The sequence below is a fragment of the Ranitomeya variabilis genome, chromosome 6, assembly GCF_051348905.1.
Source record: "Ranitomeya variabilis isolate aRanVar5 chromosome 6, aRanVar5.hap1, whole genome shotgun sequence".
In the NCBI taxonomy this organism is placed as follows: Eukaryota; Metazoa; Chordata; class Amphibia; order Anura; family Dendrobatidae; genus Ranitomeya; species Ranitomeya variabilis.
Window position 1 is genome coordinate 480,054,481 of NC_135237.1, and position 21,125 is coordinate 480,075,605.

The 21,125-nt window shown below is 47.2% G+C and overlaps 1 protein-coding gene across 2 annotated transcripts in view; it reads right to left on the reverse strand.

The window, feature by feature from the left end:
* UBE2W (ubiquitin conjugating enzyme E2 W) overlaps positions 1-16,853 on the reverse strand; it is a 34,636-nt gene extending 17,783 nt beyond the window's left edge. The window contains exons 1-3 of one of the 2 annotated variants that reach the window (XM_077270657.1): positions 16,706-16,748; positions 2,356-2,426; positions 234-325 (exon numbers count right to left, since the gene is read on the reverse strand). In XM_077270657.1, coding sequence (XP_077126772.1) covers positions 234-274 — 41 coding nt within the window. In that variant the 5' untranslated portion in view covers positions 275-325; positions 2,356-2,426; positions 16,706-16,748. Of the gene's footprint in view, positions 1-233; positions 326-2,355; positions 2,427-16,705 lie in introns of both variants that reach the window. The other variant, XM_077270655.1, reaches the window with a different exon arrangement.
* Positions 16,854-21,125: the final 4,272 nt, after the last annotated feature.

Here is a 21,125-nt window from a genome sequence, read left to right on the forward strand (position 1 = left end):
GCAGACAACTGGTACATTCGTCATTTAAAAAAAAAAGAAAGATATTTTCGTGAAGGACTCTTCTACTTTTCCATTGCAACAGTTTTCCTACGTCCTGCACAATGCTCACATATCGCCAGATCAGACGTCCCCAGCCCCATCATATGTGTAATGAAAAGCCCATTAGACGTAAGCGATTGATGCCGGCCATGCATTTCCAGGAAGAGGTTGAAGACGCTTTTCATTTCACTTACTGTGTAATGGAATTCTGAACGCTCTTTTCATTTAGGGTCATCCCTGGTGGAGGCTCGTTCTGCAAAGCCAACAGTTCCTTCTGCAGCCGCTTCTGCAAAGCATGAAACCAGGCGTCATTAATAGAGGAGCTTGCACACAATTACAGCTACAGATTATTAACATATCCAGTCACTACAGGAAGGTACTTCATTACAGCAGTCAGAAATCCCATTATGCAGGGAGGAGAACATTTCATGGCCTTTAAATAACAATACCTTAGACAACTCACATGAAGTACAGTAAAAATGTGAATGGCAACAATGCAACCCAAACAATGGATCTGTAAATAGCAGGGATGAAACCTTTTTTAGGCTATGTGCACACGTAGGAAGGGTCCTCTGCGGGTTCTCCCGCAGCGGATTTGATAAATCTGCAGGGCAAAACCGCTGCGGTTATACCTGCAGATTTATCGCGGTTTGTCTTGCTGTTTCCACTGCGGGTTTACTCCTGCACTTGTTTTACTATTGATGCTGCATATGCAGCATCAATAGTAATGTTAAAAATAATAAAAAAATGGTTATACTCACCCTCCGACGTCCCGATCTCCTCGGCGCTGCACACGGCGGTCCGGTTCCAAAGATGCTACGCGAGAAGGACCATCGTGACGTAACGGTCATGTGACCGCGACGTCATCGCAGGTCCTGCTCGCATAGCAACCCTGCGACCAGACGGCCGCGTGCAGCGCTGAGAGGTGAGTATATCATTATTATTTATTTTAATTCTTTTTTTTTTTTAACACAAATATGGGTTCCCAGGGCCTGGAGGAGAGTCTCCTCTCCTCCACCCCGGGTACCATCCGCACATGATCCGCTTACTTCCCGCATGGTGGGCATAGCCACATGCGGGAAGTAAGCGGATCAATGCATTCCTATGTGTGCAGAATCGCCGCGATTCCGCACAAAGAAGTGACATGCTGCGGATTGTAAACCACTGCGTTCCCGCGCGGTTTTTTCCACAGCATGTGCACAGCGTTTTCGGTTTCCCATAGGTTTACATTGAACTGTAAATTCATGGGAAACTGCTGCGGACCCGCAGCTGCAGAAATGCTGCGGATCCGCAGCAAAATCCGCAACGTGTGCACGTACCCTTAGGCTATGTTCACATGCCCAGTAATCATCCGTTAGAACGGATCCCGCAGCAATCAGTTGCCCAAAAAGTTGTGCAGACAAAATTTTGTCCGCCTGAAAAAAACCTCATTTCATCTGGACCCTATTTAACAGTGAAGTCTATGGAAAACGGATCTGTGAAATAACCAGTTCTCCCATTTCATACAGGTCTGCTTTCTGCTTACTGGATCAGTTTCAAATATATAATTACCGGTACTTGTAAGATCCCATGTCCAGTAATGTATATTAATGATTTTTTCACATTCAGTAAGAAACTGATCAATTTTCTATAGACTTCAATGTTAAAAAAAAAAAAGAAAGAACCAATTGAAATCAGTTTTTTTCAGGTGGGAAAAAAGTTGGGTCTGCACTACTTTTTTTTGTCAACGGATCATTGCTGGATCCGTTCTAAAGGATGATTACTGGACATGTGAACTTACCTTGAGGGCCCCACTCATCTCTGAGAAATGGTGACAAGCCAGATCCAGCCCCCACCCCACAATAGTGACACCCGGAGCTCCCCATTACTGGTATATTGACGGCCAAAGCTTCCCCACAGAAATCACACGAGGCCTTGTGCCCCTGTTCCTTGTAGTCAGTATACTTACATCCAGGGCTTTCCACCTTACGCCCACGTGGTATTCTCACACCAAGAACTGCAACCACACAACTGCATCCAGTGTCCAGCATCCCTTGATCGCCAGCATACCATATTTATCTGTCCCCATTTCCCCGCCAGTACAAGCCCATCCACAGAAGTCACCATCCAGAGCTGCTCTATAGTAATGCACCAAGCTGACACAGCCAGGAGCCACACGTCAAGGGTCCACAAGCCACATCCGGCTCCCAAGCCTCAGGCTGTGGACGCCAGTTCTATATGCTGAAGTTGGAACAAGATGGGAGTCTCCGAACGTTTTCTAAGGCTCTATGTCACTTATCGTCGTGACCGCTGACTGACAGACGGCATTGTACCTACGTGTGATCCCTTCTGCTGGCCCCGATCTCAGCACAAGAGGACGTACAACCCCCATCTTCATGATCCTAGATCTAGAAACATTACATCTTTATAAGCAATGAAATGTACGCGTTTCTTAACACCATTTTCCGTAATACATCATCAAAAATATACTAAAAAAAATACTAAAAAAAATACTTGTGTACACCACTGTTAGAGTATAAGAACATGGAGCTGAGTTTTATTCTCCCCTCAAAACTCATTGTTCTTGGCGAGCTCCTGCTCCAAAAACTCCTTTAAAGGGAACCTGTATTCTGTAATGCTGTAGATAAGCCCCTGATGTTACCTAAAAGAGGAGAAAAAGAAATTAGATTATACTCACCCAGGGGCGGTCCCGCTGCGGTTCGGGTCCGATGGGTGTCTCAGGTCCGGTCCCGAGCCTCCCATCTTCATTCCATGACGTCCTCTTCTGGTCTTCACGCCGCGACTGCGGCGCAGGCGTACTTTGTCTGCCCTGTTGAGGGGAGAGCAAAGTACTGCAGTGCGCAGGCGCCAGGACAGGTCAGAGAGGCCCAGCACCTGCGCTCTGCAGTACTTTGCTCTGCCCTCAACAGGGCAAAGTACGCCTGCGCCGCAGCCGCGGCGTGAAGACCAGAAAAAGACGTCATGAAATGAAGATGGGAGGCTCCGGACCGCAGCGGGAACACCCCTGGGTGAGTATAATATAACCTGTTTTTCTCCTCTTTTAGGTAACATCGGGGGCTTATCTACAGCATTACAGAATGCTGTAGATAAGCCCCTGATGACGGAGAGCTTACCTCGCCATCGATTTTGGGGGTGACAGGTTCCCTTTAAATATTCAGTGTAAACACACCCTTAACCTCTCATTGTCCTTTTGAAGTGGATTTCAGATAAACGAGCATGCAAACACTGCTTGGGTTGAGGCAAGGATCATCAAAGCACCGATATCCTTAGTAACAGAAAGTTATAGGTTTTTACATCCTGGAAATGTGTTTGCCATGCTGTTATTGCAGCTGTCCGCTCAGGGTGCAGAATCCAGGGAAAACACGGGCTCTATAGGCTGGGGCCCCTGTTAGATGAGGGCAATACAGTAGCACCCATATTATTTTTTTATTTTACTCACTTATATAGCGCCATTAACTCCATAGCGCTTTACACACATTATCATCACTGTCCCCGATGGGGCTCACAATCTAAATTCACAATCAGTATGTCTTTGGAATGGGGGAGGAAACTGGAAAACCCAGAGGAAACCCACGCAATCACGGGGAGAACATACAAACTCCTTGCAGATGTTGTCCTTGGTGGGATTTGAACTCAGGACCCCAGAGCTGCAAGGCTGCAGTGCTAACCACTGAGCCACCAGACACAACACCCAGTTTTTCCCATATCCCAAAGTTGCGAAACTGATCTTCATGGTCTCTGGGTCACCTACCTGTATACTCCACACATTCCCTGCTTATCTACATCAGTCCTGTATGTGTATCCCATAATCATGAATTGTGCCATCTGTGCCTTCATGGCGAGTACCGTAGGGCAAGGCACTGCTGACCTGATGTAGGAACACAGACAGCTGGAAAATTTTGGTACACTCCCTGTAGTCAGTACATTCCTTTATACTCCAGACAATGTTGTTAAGGCCACGTTATGTACCACATTACACCATGTGAGCCCTGCCCTACCATGTACCACATTACACCATGTGAGCCCTGCCCTACCATGTACCACATTACACCATGTGAGCCCTGCCCTACCATGTACCACATTACACCATGTGAGCCCTGCCCTACCATGTACCACATTACACTATGTGAGCCCTGCCATACTATGTACCAAATTAGGGTCATTCCATGGTAGCTTACGTTACAACACGATATAGTAACTTACGTTACAAAGATGATGGTAACTTACCTTACAATAAGTTTAATCCATTGGATGGTAACATATTTCAGCGCAAGTTACCATCAGCTTAGTAACGAAAGTTACTATACTGTGCGGTAACGTAAGTTATCTATATTTCTTGTAATAAAAACTGTTGCTTTTAACTTGAGAGGTTAAAAAAACTTTTTAAAAGTTGCTGGGACTATGGTGTTTTAATACAATAAAAATAGTGCTTCTCCCCTGTTTACCAGAACAGAAAATTTGGCAGAGTCATGAAGGACAATTGCCTTTCCTTTTTTTGTAACGCAAGTTACGAAGTAATAACACTGGATTTTGTATTTAATTTTATTGATGAAAATAGAATTAGACTTACCGGTAATTCAGTTTCTAGGAACTTTCCACGACAGCAGTATCGGAGGATGTCTCCCTGCCCTAATAGGGGACAGGAAATAAAGAGGTTAATTACCCCTCCCCTTCCTGCAACCACCAGTGTTTTTTCTGGACACAGTAGCATATATAGTTACCACTTAAGTGCAAGAATCATCCAATAAGAATATCAGATAGGGAGGGAAATTAGTGCTGTCATGGAAGGTTCCTAGAAACCGAATTACTGGTAAGTCTAATTCTATTTTCTCCAGTCACCTTCCACGACAGCAGTATCGGAGTGATACCAACAGCTAATTTCTTTAGGGAGGGACAACTGCCTGCAGAACACGTCTGCCAAACGATAGGTCCCTATTGAAATTTAGCCTGTAATGCCTGGTGAATGTATGGACTGACGACCAGGTGGCGGCTCTGCATATCTGCTCAGATGATGCGTTCCCTCTCTCTGCCCAGGAAGTTGAGACTGAAAGGGTAGAGTGAGCTTTCAGCGATGCCGGGGGTGCCAGCTTCCGGGATGAATATGCAAGACAAATGGCCTGTTTGATCCAGTTAGCGATTGTACTTTTGGTGGCTTTCTTGCCTTTATTCCGTCCTGAGAACTGGACGAATAGATTTTGGTCTATCCTCCAACCTTCCGTTTGCTGGAGGTAGAAGAGGACCACCCTGCGGACATTCAGGGTGTGAAAGGTTTCTTCCTTCGGATTAGAGGGATTTGGACAGAATGAGGGTAGAATGATATCCTGACTTCTGTGGAAGTCCGAGACCACCTTAGGCATAAAGGAAGGGTCTAGCTTAAGGATTATGCTGTCCATGGTTATGGTTAAATATGGCTCCTGTACTGACAAAACCTGTAGCTCTCCTATATGCCTAGCGGTAGTGATTGCTACTAGGAAGACAGTCTTGAGGGTCAAGATTTTTAAGCTGATGGCTGATAAGGGCTCAAAGGGGTCCCTGGTCAGACTATTTATCACAAGGATCAAATCCCAAGGGGGGTCTGAACATGGAGTCTAGGGCGCATCCTAGTTGCAGATGTCATAAAACGTCTAACCCAACGGTGGCCTGCTAAATCCTGATCAAAAAAAGAACCCAGTGCCGACACCTGAACTTTTAGGGTGCTAGGCGATAGTCCTAACTCCAGACCCTTCTGGAGAAATTCTAATATTTGTGCGATATTGGGATGAAATGGATCAGGTTTGTTTTGGAAACACCAGGATGAAAATTTTTTCCAAACTTTGCCATAGATGGCATTAGTTACAGGTTTCCTACTCTTTTATAGGGTTTGGATGACATCATCTGAGAGACCTCTGGCTCCCAGAATCTCGGCCTCAGTAACCAGGCCCCCAGTTTCAGTCTGTGTAGGTCCGGGTGTAGCAGGGGTCCCTGCTGAAGAAAGTTGATTATCTGAGGTAGAAGTATCGGGTCTTCCAGAGACATGTCTGTTAATGCGCCGTACCAGCTTCGTCCTGGCCACATCGATGCTACTAGAATCGCAGTGACTCGGTCTGCCCGGATCTTTTGTAATGTTCTTGGTAACATAGGAATCGGCGGGAAGGCGTATGCCAGAGCAAACTTACAAGGATTCCCCCATCTCCGGACAAGAGACAGGAATATCTCTTGGTTCAGAGACCATTCTTCAGGATGCAAATCTCTCCTGCTCAGGAAATCTGCCTGGGCATTGTCCGATCCTTTTATGTGCACTGCCGAGATGGACAGGAGATGTTTTTCTGCCCAGGAAAAAATCCTTGCAGCGGTTAACTTCAGGCTGGTGTATTTCGTGCCTCCCTGGTGTTGGAGGTAGGCCACTGTAGTCGTGTTGTCAGAAATTACCCGTACATGGTGTCCTTGGATGAGGATAGATGCGGCTTTTAGCGCTTCCTCCACCGCTTTTAGTTCCTTCAGATTCGAAGATCTGGACTGGATGTTGGGGGCCACAGCCCCTGGAAATGGGACCCTTCCATCACGGTGCCCCAACCTCTCTGGCTTGCATCCGTTGTGAGTACCTTCAGAGGAATTTGGTCCCAGCTGACTCCCCGTTGAAGGTTCTGGGAGTTCAGACACCATGAGAGGGAAGATTTCACGTAAGTGGGAAGAGGAATCCTCCTGGTTAAGACATTCTGGCATCCTTTTGAATGCATCAGGATGTAGGACTGGAGGACACTTGTGTGGGCCTGGGCCCAAGAGACTGCCTGGATGCAAGACGTCAATGACCCCAGGATTGACATTGAGTCTCTTAAAGGTCGGAGTCCTCTGACTCCTGAACCTGGAGATTCTGTGGACGAGATTGACTTGACGGTCCCTGGGTAAGAAGGACATTCTTTTCCTTGACTCCACAAGAACTCCAAGGAATTTTTTCTCCGAAGATGGATGGAGGTCCGACTTCTCCAAGTTCGGAATCTACCCCAGTGATTTCAGGATATCCAGGACCTTCGTCACATCCTGATTCAGACGAGGGACAGCTGGGGCGACAATAAGAAAATCGTCTAGGTACGGGATGATACAGATCCCCTGTTGCCGGATGAAGATCACTGCTTCTGACATGATTTTGGTAAAGACCCGTGGAGCTGAAGAGACTCCAAATGGAAGGACATTGAATTGATAATGGCTGGTTCGATGGTTTTGAGCCACTGCGAATCTGAGAAACTTCCTGTGGTCGGGATGTATCAACACATGATAGTATGCGTCCCTCAGATCTAACGTAGCCATTACCCAGTCCTGACCAATCAGTGGGATTGCTGATCTGATTGACTCCATTTTCTTCGATATTTTATCGACTGATTTAGGGGTTTCAGGTTTATGATAACCAGGTGTTTCCCAGAGGGCTTTTTGACCAAAAATAGGTAGGAATAGTGACCCTCTCCTATTTCCTGATGAGGTACCCGGGAGATTACTCCTGCCTGAAGCAGGTCGAGAATATCCGTATTGAGGGATTCTCGGAGGAGCGGAGACTGAAGGGAGGTGATTTTCAGGCGGTGAGGAGGACTCTCGAATTCTAGCCTTAGGCCTTCCTGTATGGTACGCAGGACCCACCGATTTGTGGTGATGGTCTGCCATTGGAAGAGAAAACCTGAGAGTCGGCCTCCGACCGGAGAACAGTCATCGTTTCTCAGGGGTCTGCTGGGGAAACAGGATATTTCTGGCTTTACCTCCTTTGGGGTAACTCCACCAACCCGTTCTACCCTTACCCCTGTGATCCCTCTGGGGTACTTGCTGGGGGGGGGGGGGAAGCATTTCCTAGAGCTTCTCTGCTCCGGAAGAGCTTTCTTCTTATCTGTAGCCTTGTCTAGGATGTCATCGAGGGCTGGCCCAAACATATAATGTCCCTGAAAGGGAATACCACATAGTTTGGATTTAGAAGTTATATCGCCTCCCCAGGATTTAAGCCATAGAGCTCTCCTAGCGGAATTGGAGAGAACTGAGGACCTTGTGGCTACCCGTACAGATTCAGCGGAAGCATCCGCAAGGAACCCTGTTGCCTTCTGGAGGAAGGGTAGGGAATTCAGAATCTCCTCCCTAGATGTCCCCTGAGAAAGGTGATTTTCTAAGGTACGTAACCAAAGAAAAAGGGATCTGGCAACACATGTGGAGGCTACATTTGTTTTCAGTAGGTTAGTAGACGTGTCCCAGGATTTCCTTAGTAAGCTCTCGATTTTTCAATCCATAGGATTTTTGAGCTGAAAGGAATCCTCAAAGGGTAGAGCCGTTTTTTTGGTTACCCTGGACATCTGTACATCCACTTTAGGCATTTCCCATAGAGAACAGTCCCCATCAAAAGGGAAACGATTCTTTAATTCTGATGGGACATTCAAACCTTTCTCAGGTAGACCCCATTCTTGAAGGATAAGATTTTCAATGTTTTGATGTATAGGGAACTCTTTTGTGGTCCTAGGCTTTAACCCTCCAAACATATCATCCTGAACGGAGTGGCTAGCTACCTCCTCCTCCACCCCCATGGTGCCCCTCACCATGGAAAATAGCTCTTCCATATCTTCGGAAGAGAAGAGATATTTTTTATTATCAGATTTGGGTGTGGAAGTAGAACCCTCATTTTCCCAAATGTCCTCTGAACCCGAGGTATGGGTTTCGCCTGAGTCAGAGTCAATAGGAGCCATCTTCCTTTTCTTAGGAGGAGGGGGCTGAGGTGTCGGGGGCTGAGACAGGGCCACCATAGAGGACTGAACCTCCTGTTTGATGAGGGTTCTGATGCTGTCCAGAAGAGAGGGCTGTTCACTACGCAGCACTTCATCCGTGCATGGTTGGCAGAGCTTTTTCTTATAATTGGAGCGAAGCTTGGATGCACAAGTACCACACTTGCGGCTGGGCATCTTATCCTTTCTAGGGGCAGAGACCTTTTCTCCCTAAAAAGAGAGAGAGGTGGACTAAGTCACTTCATAATAATCTGGACAGCAAGGGACCTCATCCACTACTTACAGTAGGAGGGTGAACGCTGGTCCCTGCAGAGGCAGAGTGTAGGGGTTTGTTGCCGTCCATAGAGGTCAGTCAGGCTACGTTCACATTAGCGGCGGGCGCCGCAGCGGCGCCGCATGCGTCATGCGCCCCTATATTTAACATGGGGGCGCATGGATATGCGTCGCACTTGCGTTTTGCGCCGCATGCGTCGCCCGCGTCCGGGCGCAGAGGACGCAGCAAGTTGCATTTTTGCTGCGTCCAAAATCAATTAAAAAAAGGACGCATGCAGCGCAAAACGCAGCGTTGTGCATGCGTTTTGCTGCGTTTTTGTTTGCGTTGTGCGCTGCGGCGCCGACGCTGCGGCGCACAACGCAAATGTGAACGTAGCCTCAGTCAGTCACCAGTCACAGAGGGACATAGACAGAGGCCTTACCTGGAGGCTCCCCAACCAGGAATATATACCTATCGAGGTTGCCAACGAATTTTCGTGCCCCTCCTCCTTCCCAAGGTCCGTAGGGGGTGACGCCAGTGACGCCCATCATGGCCGTCGCCGGATCCAGGATGCCGACCGGCGCTAGCGCCAGCACATGGAGCCGAAACCGGAAGTTCGGACGCGTCACTTCCAGTGCGCGCGCACGGCCTCCGGCGGCAGCGAGGAGAGAGGAGGGAGCTGTGGGAGGACCCCAGTGCACTTCACCACCATGCTTTGCCCCCCGAGGAGGCGCAGGAAGGGCGAGATGAGGGGTCCTAAGTGGCGCGATGAACGCGGAGATGGGAGCAGTCCTAAGAGGAGGAGAGCAGAGCCCCCGACTGCCCGGCAAAACAAGGTTGCAGTGCTCCGATCGCCGGCCACGGCAGCACTATCAGAGAACCTCTGCCCCATAGGGGACAGGAAAAACACTGGTGGTTGCAGGAAGGGGAGGGTATTTAACTTCTTTATTTCCTGTCCCCTATTAGGGCGGGGAGACATCCTCCGATACTGCTGTCGTGGAAGGTGACTGGAGAAAAAGGAGAAAAATCAAACTGTGTTGAAATCTATTGAGAATAGTTTAAGGTACAATGAATGAAGATACATTCACTCCTTCCTGTGCCTGCCTTCAAAGAACAATGTGTAGCCAGTTTTTGGCTTGTGAATGTAACGTAAGTTACCATGGAATGACCCATTACACCATGTGAGCCCTACACATCCTCCTAATACAGAGATCACATGAATGAAATCTAGTGAGGACAGAAGATGCAAATGTTTCGTCAGGCCCTAAGAAATGGAGCCTCGCTGCTCTCCTCCTCAGCCGCAAGAATGAATTGGCCATCTTGGGATTTCCCATCATACTTAACCTCTTCACTTCTGCTACTAAGCAGCACAACGCTGGCAATACAATACCCACAGCCCGAATCTGCTATTATATGACCACGCGATGATCGAGTATGGCAGGCTGTATCCCGTGTAGATCACCGCCACTTCTCACAGCAACGTGGTGGAAACCTGTATACCCTGTGCAAAGTCACTAACAATTCAGAAGTGGCAAGAAAAAGGTCAGGGGGCTTTACACTTCCCACTCTCCTGCTCAGTCATCCTAGCACTGCAATCACAATAGAAAACTGCATTGCTAAATCTGCCCATGGTATTTAAAGGGGTATTCCGGGACAGGCAAAAATAAAGGGCGTAAAGGAATAAAATAAGAAAAGAGCAGCTACTCCTCTGATCAATCCCCTGCCGCTCCAGCAACACTGCTTGTGGTGTACGTTCCTGCTACGATCATGTACAGTGTACATGTGTGACCACTGCAGCAAATCACTAGCGTCATCAATCTACTGCCACTGCGGAGGCTGGTAATTGGCTAAAGCAATCATGTAGGTGGATGGCACGAGACCACTCCAGGGAATTAAACCAGGACTGTCGTGGTACATTGGAGAGGCAAGAGATTTACCAGGTAAGTAAAGAATAAGTAAATAAAATAAATAATGCCTCATTATATGATCAGCGAGTGTACTCGTTGCTCAGGTTTTCCCAAGCACGCTCGGATGACCTCCAAGTATTTATGGCAGCTCGGAGATTTAGTTTTCATCATGGCAGCTGAATGATTTACAGCTAGTAGCCAGCTTGATTACATGTGGGGATTACCTAGCAACCAGGCAACCCCCACATGTACTCAGGCTGGCTAGTAGCTATAAATCATTCAGCTGCCACGATGAAAACTAAATCTCCGAGCAGTCATAAATACTCGGAGGACACCCGAGCAACGAGTACACTTGCTCATCACTACTCATTATGTATATCAATCATATAAATGACATAAAGAAACAGTTTTATCTAAATTTTAAGATTATTAAAAAAAAAATCTAAAAAGTTTGTGGAAGGAAGAAAATGGTATACAGAAGGTTTGTTACTGACAATTCACATTAGTATAAACCCAAGATCTTCTATAGTCTTGTAAGAAATGGAACACAGAGGGGTGTTCCAGCACACAAAAACGATGCCTTATTTCACTGCCAGTCCCTCAGTTGCCCCTGACCCAAGACGCTGATTGGAAGGGCTGATCAAGTATTGTCTATGAGAGCAATGATGATGGCAACTTAAGACTTAAGAGGTGGCAAGGCAAATATGTCAATGGCTAGTTGGTGGAGGTGGATCAGGTGCCAGCTACCAGGGAACCATAAAAGGTCCTAGCACGTACCACTGTTAACAACTCCCCTTGAGAAAGCTGATGGCAAATAGCGAAACGTGCGTTGGGGACTTTACTTTCACTGGTAACAAAATTAGCTTACTTCTGCATGTGGCCAGCATGCGACCTGCGTACCTATCTTTAACATTAGGTACGCAGGTCGTGCCGCTGTATGCGGATGCTTCCGCATGCATCGTTTTGACGATGCGGAGAAAAAAATTAATTGCTACAAGCTGCGTTCTACGCTGGTCGCCGCATCATCAAAACGACGCATGCGGAAGCATCCGCATACAGCGGCACGACCTGCTCACCTAATGTTAAAGATAGGTACACAGGCCGCATGCAGAAGTAGGCGGAGCTAGAGGCAGAGGTGCGGCCGAGGGCGGGGCTTCACGGAGGAAGTCCGCAGCTCCTCCAAATGCTAATGTGAAACCGGCCTATGAGTTTACTCCAAGTTGCAAGCTTTCCTCCCACATTCCAAAGACATACTGATAGGGAATTTAGATTGTGAGCCCCATTGGGGACAGTGATGATCATGTATGTAAAGCGCTGCAGAATAACATAGCACTATATAAGTAAAGTAGAAGAAATAATATTGTGCAGCCGAGCACTGCACACAGCTCAGTACAGTAAGTTACATCACATCCATTAAAGAAGCAACTTGGGCTACTTTCACACATCAGGTTTTCGTCGTCAGGCACATTCTGGCTAATTTTGAAAGAAACAGATGCGGCAATTTGCCGCCAAATCCGGTTTTTTTCTCAAACACTTGTATTAGCGCCGGATGGCCTCATGTTTTATCCGTTTTTTGCCGGATCCTTCGAAAATTAGTTTTCTGGCGGCCGGAGAAAACGTACATAGGAACGTTTTCTCTGTCCATCGAAAAACTGGACAGCGACGGTTCCGGCAGAAAACGGGTGAAATTATGAATCCGGCAACAGATTACGTTTTTGTTTTTTTTATAATTGAGCATGCCCCGTAGCAGCATTTTCCATTCTGGAGTCAGAGTCTCTCTCTCACCTTCCCTGGACCAGCTAGTGCCCGATATCAGCTACTCCGATCCAGCAAAAAAACACATCCGTTGCATCAGTTTTTCACAATTTGCAACGGATCCATTTTTTTATTTATTTTTTTTTTAAACAAAAGTAGCCGGATTCAGCCTGATGGCGAAAACCTGATGTGTGAAAGTAGACTTAGAAAGATATTACGGATGCAAAATAGAACATGTAGGGAGTGTAAAAGGGCAGGTGTAGGGAATGTATAGGGAGTATAATGTATAGGGAGTATAATAGGGCAGGTGTAACGGATGTATAGGGAGTATATTATATAGGGAGTATAATAGGGCAGGTGTACGGGATGTATAAAAAGCAAAATAGGGCAGGTGTAGGGGATGTATACTGAGTATAATGTATAGGGAGTATATTAGGGCAGGTGTAGGGGATGTATAGGGAGTATGATATATAGGGAGTATATTAGGGCAAGTATAGGGGATGTATATGGAGTATAATAGGGCAGGTGGAGTATGTAGGGGATATACAGTGAGTATAATGGGGCAGGTGTAGGTGATGTATAGGGAGTATAATATATAGGGAGTATAATAGGGCAGGTGTACGGGATGTATAGGGAGTATAATAGGGCAGGTACTGGGGATGTATAGGGAGTATAATAGGGCAGGTGTAGGGGATGTATACTGAGTATAATATATAGGGAGTATATTAGGGCAGGTGTAGGTGATGTATAGGGAGTATGATGTATAGGGAGTATAATATATAGGGAGCATAATAGGGCAGGTGTAGGGGATGTATATGGAGTATAATAGGGCAGGTGTAGGAGTATAATAGGGTAGGTGTATGGGATATACAGTGAATATAATGGGGCAGGTGTAGGTGATGTATAGGGAGTATAACAGGGCAGGTGTACGGGATGTATAGGGAGTATAATAGTGCAGGTGTAGGGGATGTATAGGGAGTATAATAGGGCAGGTGTATGGGATGTATAGGGAGTATAATAGGGCAGGTGTAGGTGATATATACTGAGTATAATGGGGCTGGTTTAGGGGCTGTATAGGGAGTATAATGGGGCTGGTTAAGGGGCTGTATAGGGAGTATAATGGGGCTGGTTAAGGGGCTGTATAGGGAGTATAATGGGGCTGGTTTAGGGGCTGTATAGGGAGTATAATGGGGCTGGTTAGGTAGTATAATGGGGCTGGTTTAGGGGATGTATAGGGAGTATAATGGGGCTGATTTAGGATGTGTAGACAAAGTGATGTAATAGAAAAAGTACATAGCTATAACAAGAGTAGAGGCGAGAAAGTACATACAGGAGTATAACAAGACAGATATATCGGATATTCCCTATAACAACAAAAATATTGGGACATACGTCCACTCCTAATCATTGGAGTTTGTCCCTCTGGACTATTGCCACATGTGTATACCATTGGGCCCCCCGCCGGGACCACTTTATTAAACTTAGTGATAGAGTGGTTAATTCTAAAAGCTCACCGAATTTGAGGGTGGCCCTGTAATAAGATGATACAGGTGTAACAAGTCAGTCCATGACATTTCTTCTTTCCTAAATATTTCCACGATCACCTACAAGCGGCATCTTTGAAAGGTGGAAGCGTTTAAGAACTGCAGGAACGAGGTAGAGACCACAATGTTACCGAATAGGGTCACCAAGTGGTGAGGTGCATAGTGCATAAGAGTCGCCAACACTGCTGACTCCAAACTGCCAGAATCTTCATGGCATGGGTTTCCATGGCCGATCAGCTGCGTGTGAGCCTAACATTACCAAACACAAAGCCAAGCATCGAGTGGAGAGCTGTAAAACATGCCGCCACTAGACTCAACAGCAGTAAAAATGTTTTCTGCAGTGACGAATCACATGCCGCTACCTGGCAACCTGATGGTCAAGTCACAAGTATAGGGGTCCTCCTAATGTGGTCGGGTTTGAATAGAAGAACTTCAGAACATTATGGGAAAAAAAAGGAGGTAAACAAACCAGACTGTGTGGTAAACCTTAGATTCCTCAAAGTACCTCCCTTTTACTCTGATGACAGCTTTACACATCCTTGGCATTCTCTCAAGCAGCTTCATCAAGTTCTAACCCAGAACATGGCAGAAATCACTCAACTAAGACAAACAGGTCAGTCAATACGGAAAATTGCTAAAACCTTGAAAGTAGTCTAAAGTGTAATCATGAAAATCAAGAATTGCTATGATGAAACTGGGTCTCATTATGACCACTTCAAGAAAGGAAGGCCAAGAAATACATCTGCTGCAGAGGATAAGTTCATCAGTTACCAACCTCATAAACTGCAAATTAACATCACTTTAAATAACAGCCCTCAGAAACAATGGACAGAAAGTAAGAGAGACATCTCAACATCAACTGTACAGAGGAGACAGAGGGAAGCAGCAAATAAGCCACTGCTGAAGTCAGCAAACAAGAAAACAATACTTTTTTTTTTTTTTTGGAGAAGCAAAACTAGATTAAATTCAGGTCAATGAAAATCTGTACTATGGGCAGATGAGTCGTATTTAACTTTTGTTACAAACCGCCATATCTTTATGAAACACAAGAACAGTGGTTCCTAGATGTTTGGTGCCCATCATCAATCATGGTGGGGAAGGTGTGATGGTGATCCGGTTTGTGATTTATTCCAAAATTATTGTACACCCTACCCAGCATGGCTACCACAGCATTCTGCAACAAAATGCCATCTCATCTGATTTGCACTTAGTGTGACCATAATTAGTACAATGACTCAAAACGCCCCTCCAGGCTGTGCAAGGGCTAGGTGACCAAGAAGGGGAGGGATAGAGTGCAGTGTCAGATGACTGTCGGCACAATCACCCCACATTAACCCTATAGAGTTGATGTGGAATACGTTGGACCAGAGAGTGAAAGCAAAGCAGTCAACAAGTGCTCAGGAGCTCTGGTAACTCCTTCCAGACTTTTGGGAGCCATTTCAGATGACAACCTGATGAGAATATTAGGGAGTGTTGTGATCAGAGTACAAAAGAGAACTCTGAGGAGCAGGAGGTCTAAAGAGACTGTCAGCAGAAAATGACTTTTCAAACCAAGTACAGGCGCTCGGTGCACCCTTCATACGGTCCAACGGTTCAGTGCACCTTCCCGCCTCCATGTTTTCAATCCATTTCTGCTCTTCGCCACAGATGTCAATCACAATGGAGGGGCGATGGCGGAGATAGATGGAAAGTGCACTTCTATGTATTACTGGCGTAGATGTGTGCACATACTGTTACACGTGTGTGTGTGTGTATGTATGAATCAGTGTGTTTGTGTACACATCCTACACACGTGAGACTATATATCAAGTGTACAGTATATATATACACACACGCGCACATTACAGGTGCATAGGGTATATACATACACGTGTAGGAGCAGTATATATAACCGTGTATATGTGTACACATTATCTGTACAGTGTATACATAGTACAGGCCAGGGATGTAGGATATACGTACTGTACGCCTACACAGTACATTTGTGCATATATTATTAGCTGCATATAATAAACATACGTTTGTGTACACAGCATATATTATCCATTACCAGTGCACAGGAGATAGATAGATAGATAGATATGGACACACATATATATTACAGGACAGGTGAGTGGGACAGATACACACAGGAAGTATATATCATATAGACTGTATGTAGCATATTGAAGCGGTGACTATCTATCTATGACAGGGCAGATGCGTGCAGCCCCCACGCGTGCAGGAGCCGTGTCCGGGGCCGTGGGCCAGTGTTGGGGTTACGTCCCGTGTCGGTATAAGTCGGGGACTTTACTTTCTACGCCATGACACGACAGGTGCCGGAGACATTCGGTCACAGCACCGACCTCCACACTGACAGCACGGAGTTGTGTACTGACCGCGGTGACCCCTGGCTCCGCACCGGGAGGACACCCCCACAGTCTGCGCTGCAGGAAGGTGCGGACCGGGGTCATCCGGGTGTTACAGTCGCACAGCACTCACCTGCATTGACGCCATGATGGGAACCCACCCCCTCCCGCCTACGGTGACGTCATTACATCTCACGTGACCTGCTTGCCCGAAGCCGTTTTCCGCATGCGCGTTGACTGGTGGTTTAAGCTGCGCATGCGTAGTACACGGTGCACCGCGCGTTCTCCCGTCTGACCTGTGTTGCTTTCTTCACATCATTCACTGCCCTGTGACTGTGCACCAGGAAGCATGGGGGCGTCTTGTCTCCAGCTTTTAATGATTTCTGTAACTTTTACATAATGGTTTTATTAAACCCCAGTAGTATGACGAGGCTGAAGTTGGTTTCTTATTCGTCAGTTTCCAATTCGACTATTTTTTGTTTTTTTATAGGTTTAACAACAGAAAAGAAGCATCACAATAATAACACAATGCAGCGAGGTGCCCTGATGTGATTACACTTAACAACAGCTACAAAAATGATAAAACTGGCACAAAAACGGGCATCAAAGTGGGCACCGGAGGGCGTTAATGAAAGGGTTAAATGCCTTTGGGCCACTGATCTCCCCCTTAGACTACACAGATGGCGCGGTACCGCAGTGTCACTGCGCTGAGATCACAGCAGAGTCGCCAACTGGACTTTTTATGTTTCTGGTCTCCTCATCCGATAACAGGCAGACTATATTTTTACGGACACATTGGGAACCCATAATAAGCCATAATAATGTGATGATCAGAGCTCGGCGTCTCCGGCCCACAGAGATGGTGAGAAGACGGCGGTGTCATCACTGATCTGTAACATGAGGAGAAGTAGGCACAATAATCTAGAACTTCCTTCAGCCTCATAAAAGTCACGGACTCCTTAGGGTATGTTCCCACAGTCAGTACACGCTGCGGGTTGGGTGCTGCCTAAGGCCTCTTTCACACTTCAGTCTTTTGGCGTCAGTTTGAATCCGCCGTTTTCGTCAAATAGCGGATCCGCCATTTTTTATGTGCGGATCCGCTATTTTTCCATAGACTTGCATTAGCGACGGATTGTGGCGGATGGTCGTCCGTTCCATCCGCCATGTGACGGATCCGTCGAGATTTGGTGGACGTCGTCTAGACATTTTTTGTCTGCGCCGAAATGACGGTTCGCGACGGATCCGTCGCGTCCACCCTTCCCTAGAATGGCCGCCTATGGGCGACGGATCCATCGCGATCCGTCATTTGGCGGATCCATCGCCCCAATCCGCTTTTTCAATTGAGCATGCTCCAAAAAGTAGATACTTTTCCCAGACAACCCCAAAACTATATAAACAGGACAGGTGGGCTTCATTCTTTAATGTGCCATCAAGCAGAGAAGAAGCAGAGAGAGAACACAGTGCCAGCCAGCAAGACAGACCCTGCCAGCAAGACAGACCCTGCCAGCAGCCATCAAGACAGACCCTGCCAGCAGCCAGCAAGACAGACCCTGCCAGCAGCCAGCAAGACCCTGCCTGAGACTGCCATGTGAGTACTGCCATCCAGCATGAGTTCTGCCAGTGTGTGTGTGCCCGCCCTGCATATTTTTATTTTTCATACTGTGCTAGTATTTTGAACAGCTGTGCTGTGACATGTGTGTGGTGTGTGTGTATAAATGCCGTGTGATGTGTGTTTCCAGTAGCCAGTCACATTTCCCAGTACTTTGTATTAGCCAATCACATTGAGATCCTCGGTTTTTAAAAAACGGTTCCAACGGATGTAAAAAACGGTCGCAACGGTTCTAACGGATCCGCTTTTTTGACGCATCCGTGTAACAGATCCGTCAAAAAACCGGATCCGTTAGAACCGTTTTCTCAACAATTTTGATGGATCCGTCGATCCGTCACGATGTCGGAGCAGACTGACGCCAAACAACTGAAGTGTGAAAGAAGCCTAATTCCACAGCATCCAACCCGCAGCGTTCAGATGTTACAGCATAGTAGATAGGATTTCAAGAAATCTCATGTCCACAATGCGTGCACCGGCGCCCGCGGCTTCCCTGCGGAGATGGACATGCGGCGCATCTTTTCAGACTGCAGCATGTCTGTTTATCTTGTGGAGATGCTCAGTCTCGCAAGATAAATATCCCCAGTCCAATGTATAGGACACGATGATTCCGCACGGTTCAATGAACACATGTGGAATCATCGCTTCCAAACTCCTGGAGCAGCACGTCCACGCTGAACTTTCCTCCCACCTCTCATCTTACTTGCTCTTTGACAATCTACAATCTGGCTTCCTCCCCCATCACTCAACTGAGACATCCCTGACCTAAATCACTAACAACCTACTTACAGCCAAAGCTAACGGACATTACGCTATACTCCTCCTTCTAGACCTGTCCTCTGCTTTAGACACAGTTGACCACTGCCTCCTACTACAGATCCTCTCCTCCTTTGGCATCAAAGACCTCGCCCTATCCTGGATCTCCTCATACCTTTCCAACCGCATAGTCAGCATCTCCCACTCCCACACTACCTATTAATCCCACCCTTTCTCTGTTGGGAGTCCCCCAAGGCTCTGTTCTAGGACCCCTACTCTTCTCAATCTATACACTTGGCCTGGGGCAACTCATAAAGTCCCATGGATTCCAGTACCACCTTTATGCTGATGACACTCAGATCTACCTCTCTGGCCCAGATGTCATCTCTCTGCTGTCCAGAATCCCGGAGTGTCTATCAGCCATATCCTCCTTCTTCTCCTCTCGCTTCCTCAAACTCAATGTGGACAAATCTGAACTCATCATCTTTCCTCCATCCCACAGATCTTCCTTACCTGAGCTATCTATCGCAATTAATGACCACGCTTTCCCCCGTACCGGAAGTCCGCTGCCTCGGAGTAACCCTTGACTCTGCCCTGTCCTTCAAACCGCACATCCTAGCTCTTTCCACCTCCTGACGCCTCCAGCTCAAAAATATCTCCAGAATCCGTCCTTTTCTCAACCCTCAATGTACTAAAATGCTTGTGCATGCCCTCATCACCTCCCGCCTCGACTACTGGAACATCCTTTTCTGCGGCCTCCCTGCTAACAGCCTTGCACCTCTCCAGTCCATCCTTAACTCTGCTGCCTGACTAATTCATCTCTCTCCTCGCTACTCCTCAACCCTCTGCAAATCTCTTCACTGGCTCCCATTCCCTCACCGCATCCAGTTCAAATTACTAATACTGACCTACAAAGCCATCCATAACCTGTCTCCTCCATATATCTCTGAACTAATCTCCCGATATCTTCCCTCACTTAATCTCCGGTCCTCCCAAGACCTCCTTCTCTCCTCCACACTTACTCGCTCCTCACCCAACCGCCTCCAAGACTTTTCCCGAATATCCCCAGCCTCTGGAATTTTTTGCCCCAACACGTCCGACTATCATCCGCATTCGGATCCTTCAGACAGAACCTGAAAACCCACCTCTTCAGGAAAGCCTAAAGCCTGCACTGACCCCGCTGCCACCTCACCACTACCGGAGCTACCGCCTCACCAATATCGGAGCTGCTGCAGCCCTCAACCTATTGTCTTCTTCCCCACCATCCTGTAGAATGTAAGCCTGCAAGGGCAGGGTCCTCGCCCCTCAGTATCCAGGACCGTATTTAGAGTTTATGCTGCACTAGGCACTTTTAGTGCTGCCTCCCCCATTGGTGAGCCACTATCGGCAGTGACTTTGGCAAAAATCGCTGATGTGAAAGTCGCCTTTTACAGCAGATCCGGCAGTTTTTCCGCATCTGCCACGTAACGGATCACTTACGGCAACACTGCGTTTGGCCTCATTCATTCCCTATGGGACTTGCGGACATGTGCGGCACTTGCGGTTTTGCCGCGATCTGGCAAATTCGGTACTTGCAGCAATGGAAAAAAAATGCTGCTAGCAGTGCAAAGCTGCACATCTCCGTAAGTAGCCAGCCATCACTACCTGTCCCTGCACCTTGCTAGCTCATCCCTAACCATCCCTCCCTGACCTAAAACTACACTATAAAGCTTTAGAAAATCAATATATTAACTGACATATTCCTCCGATAATGAGGGCTCCAGGCTACGGGGTAGACAGGGACGGGCAGTCTCCGGGTCTCCATTCTCTCTCTGTGCACACCCTCAGTCCCTGCCTCACTGCCTGTGCTGCACTGTGCACGGACATCCCTCCACCAGACCCGGTAACCACCGCTCGCAGTAGCATAACGGCAGAGGTGTATCTAGGTTTTCTGGCACCAGGGGCAAGAATTCATTTGGTCCTCCCCAAGGACATATGAGATTTTCACACTTAGTCATGTACCCACGAGCTGCTCTCCCTAATACTCTCAATGTTCAGTGAAAAACTGAGAGAAGCAGAAGAGAAGCTCGCTGTCACAGGACCAGAAGTATGAAAATCGCATATGAGTGACGTGTCCATGTGACGACTACTGGAACCTGCAGAGCTGAATCCTCACATCGCAGGCTTCTGAATTCTCACAACTAATGCACTG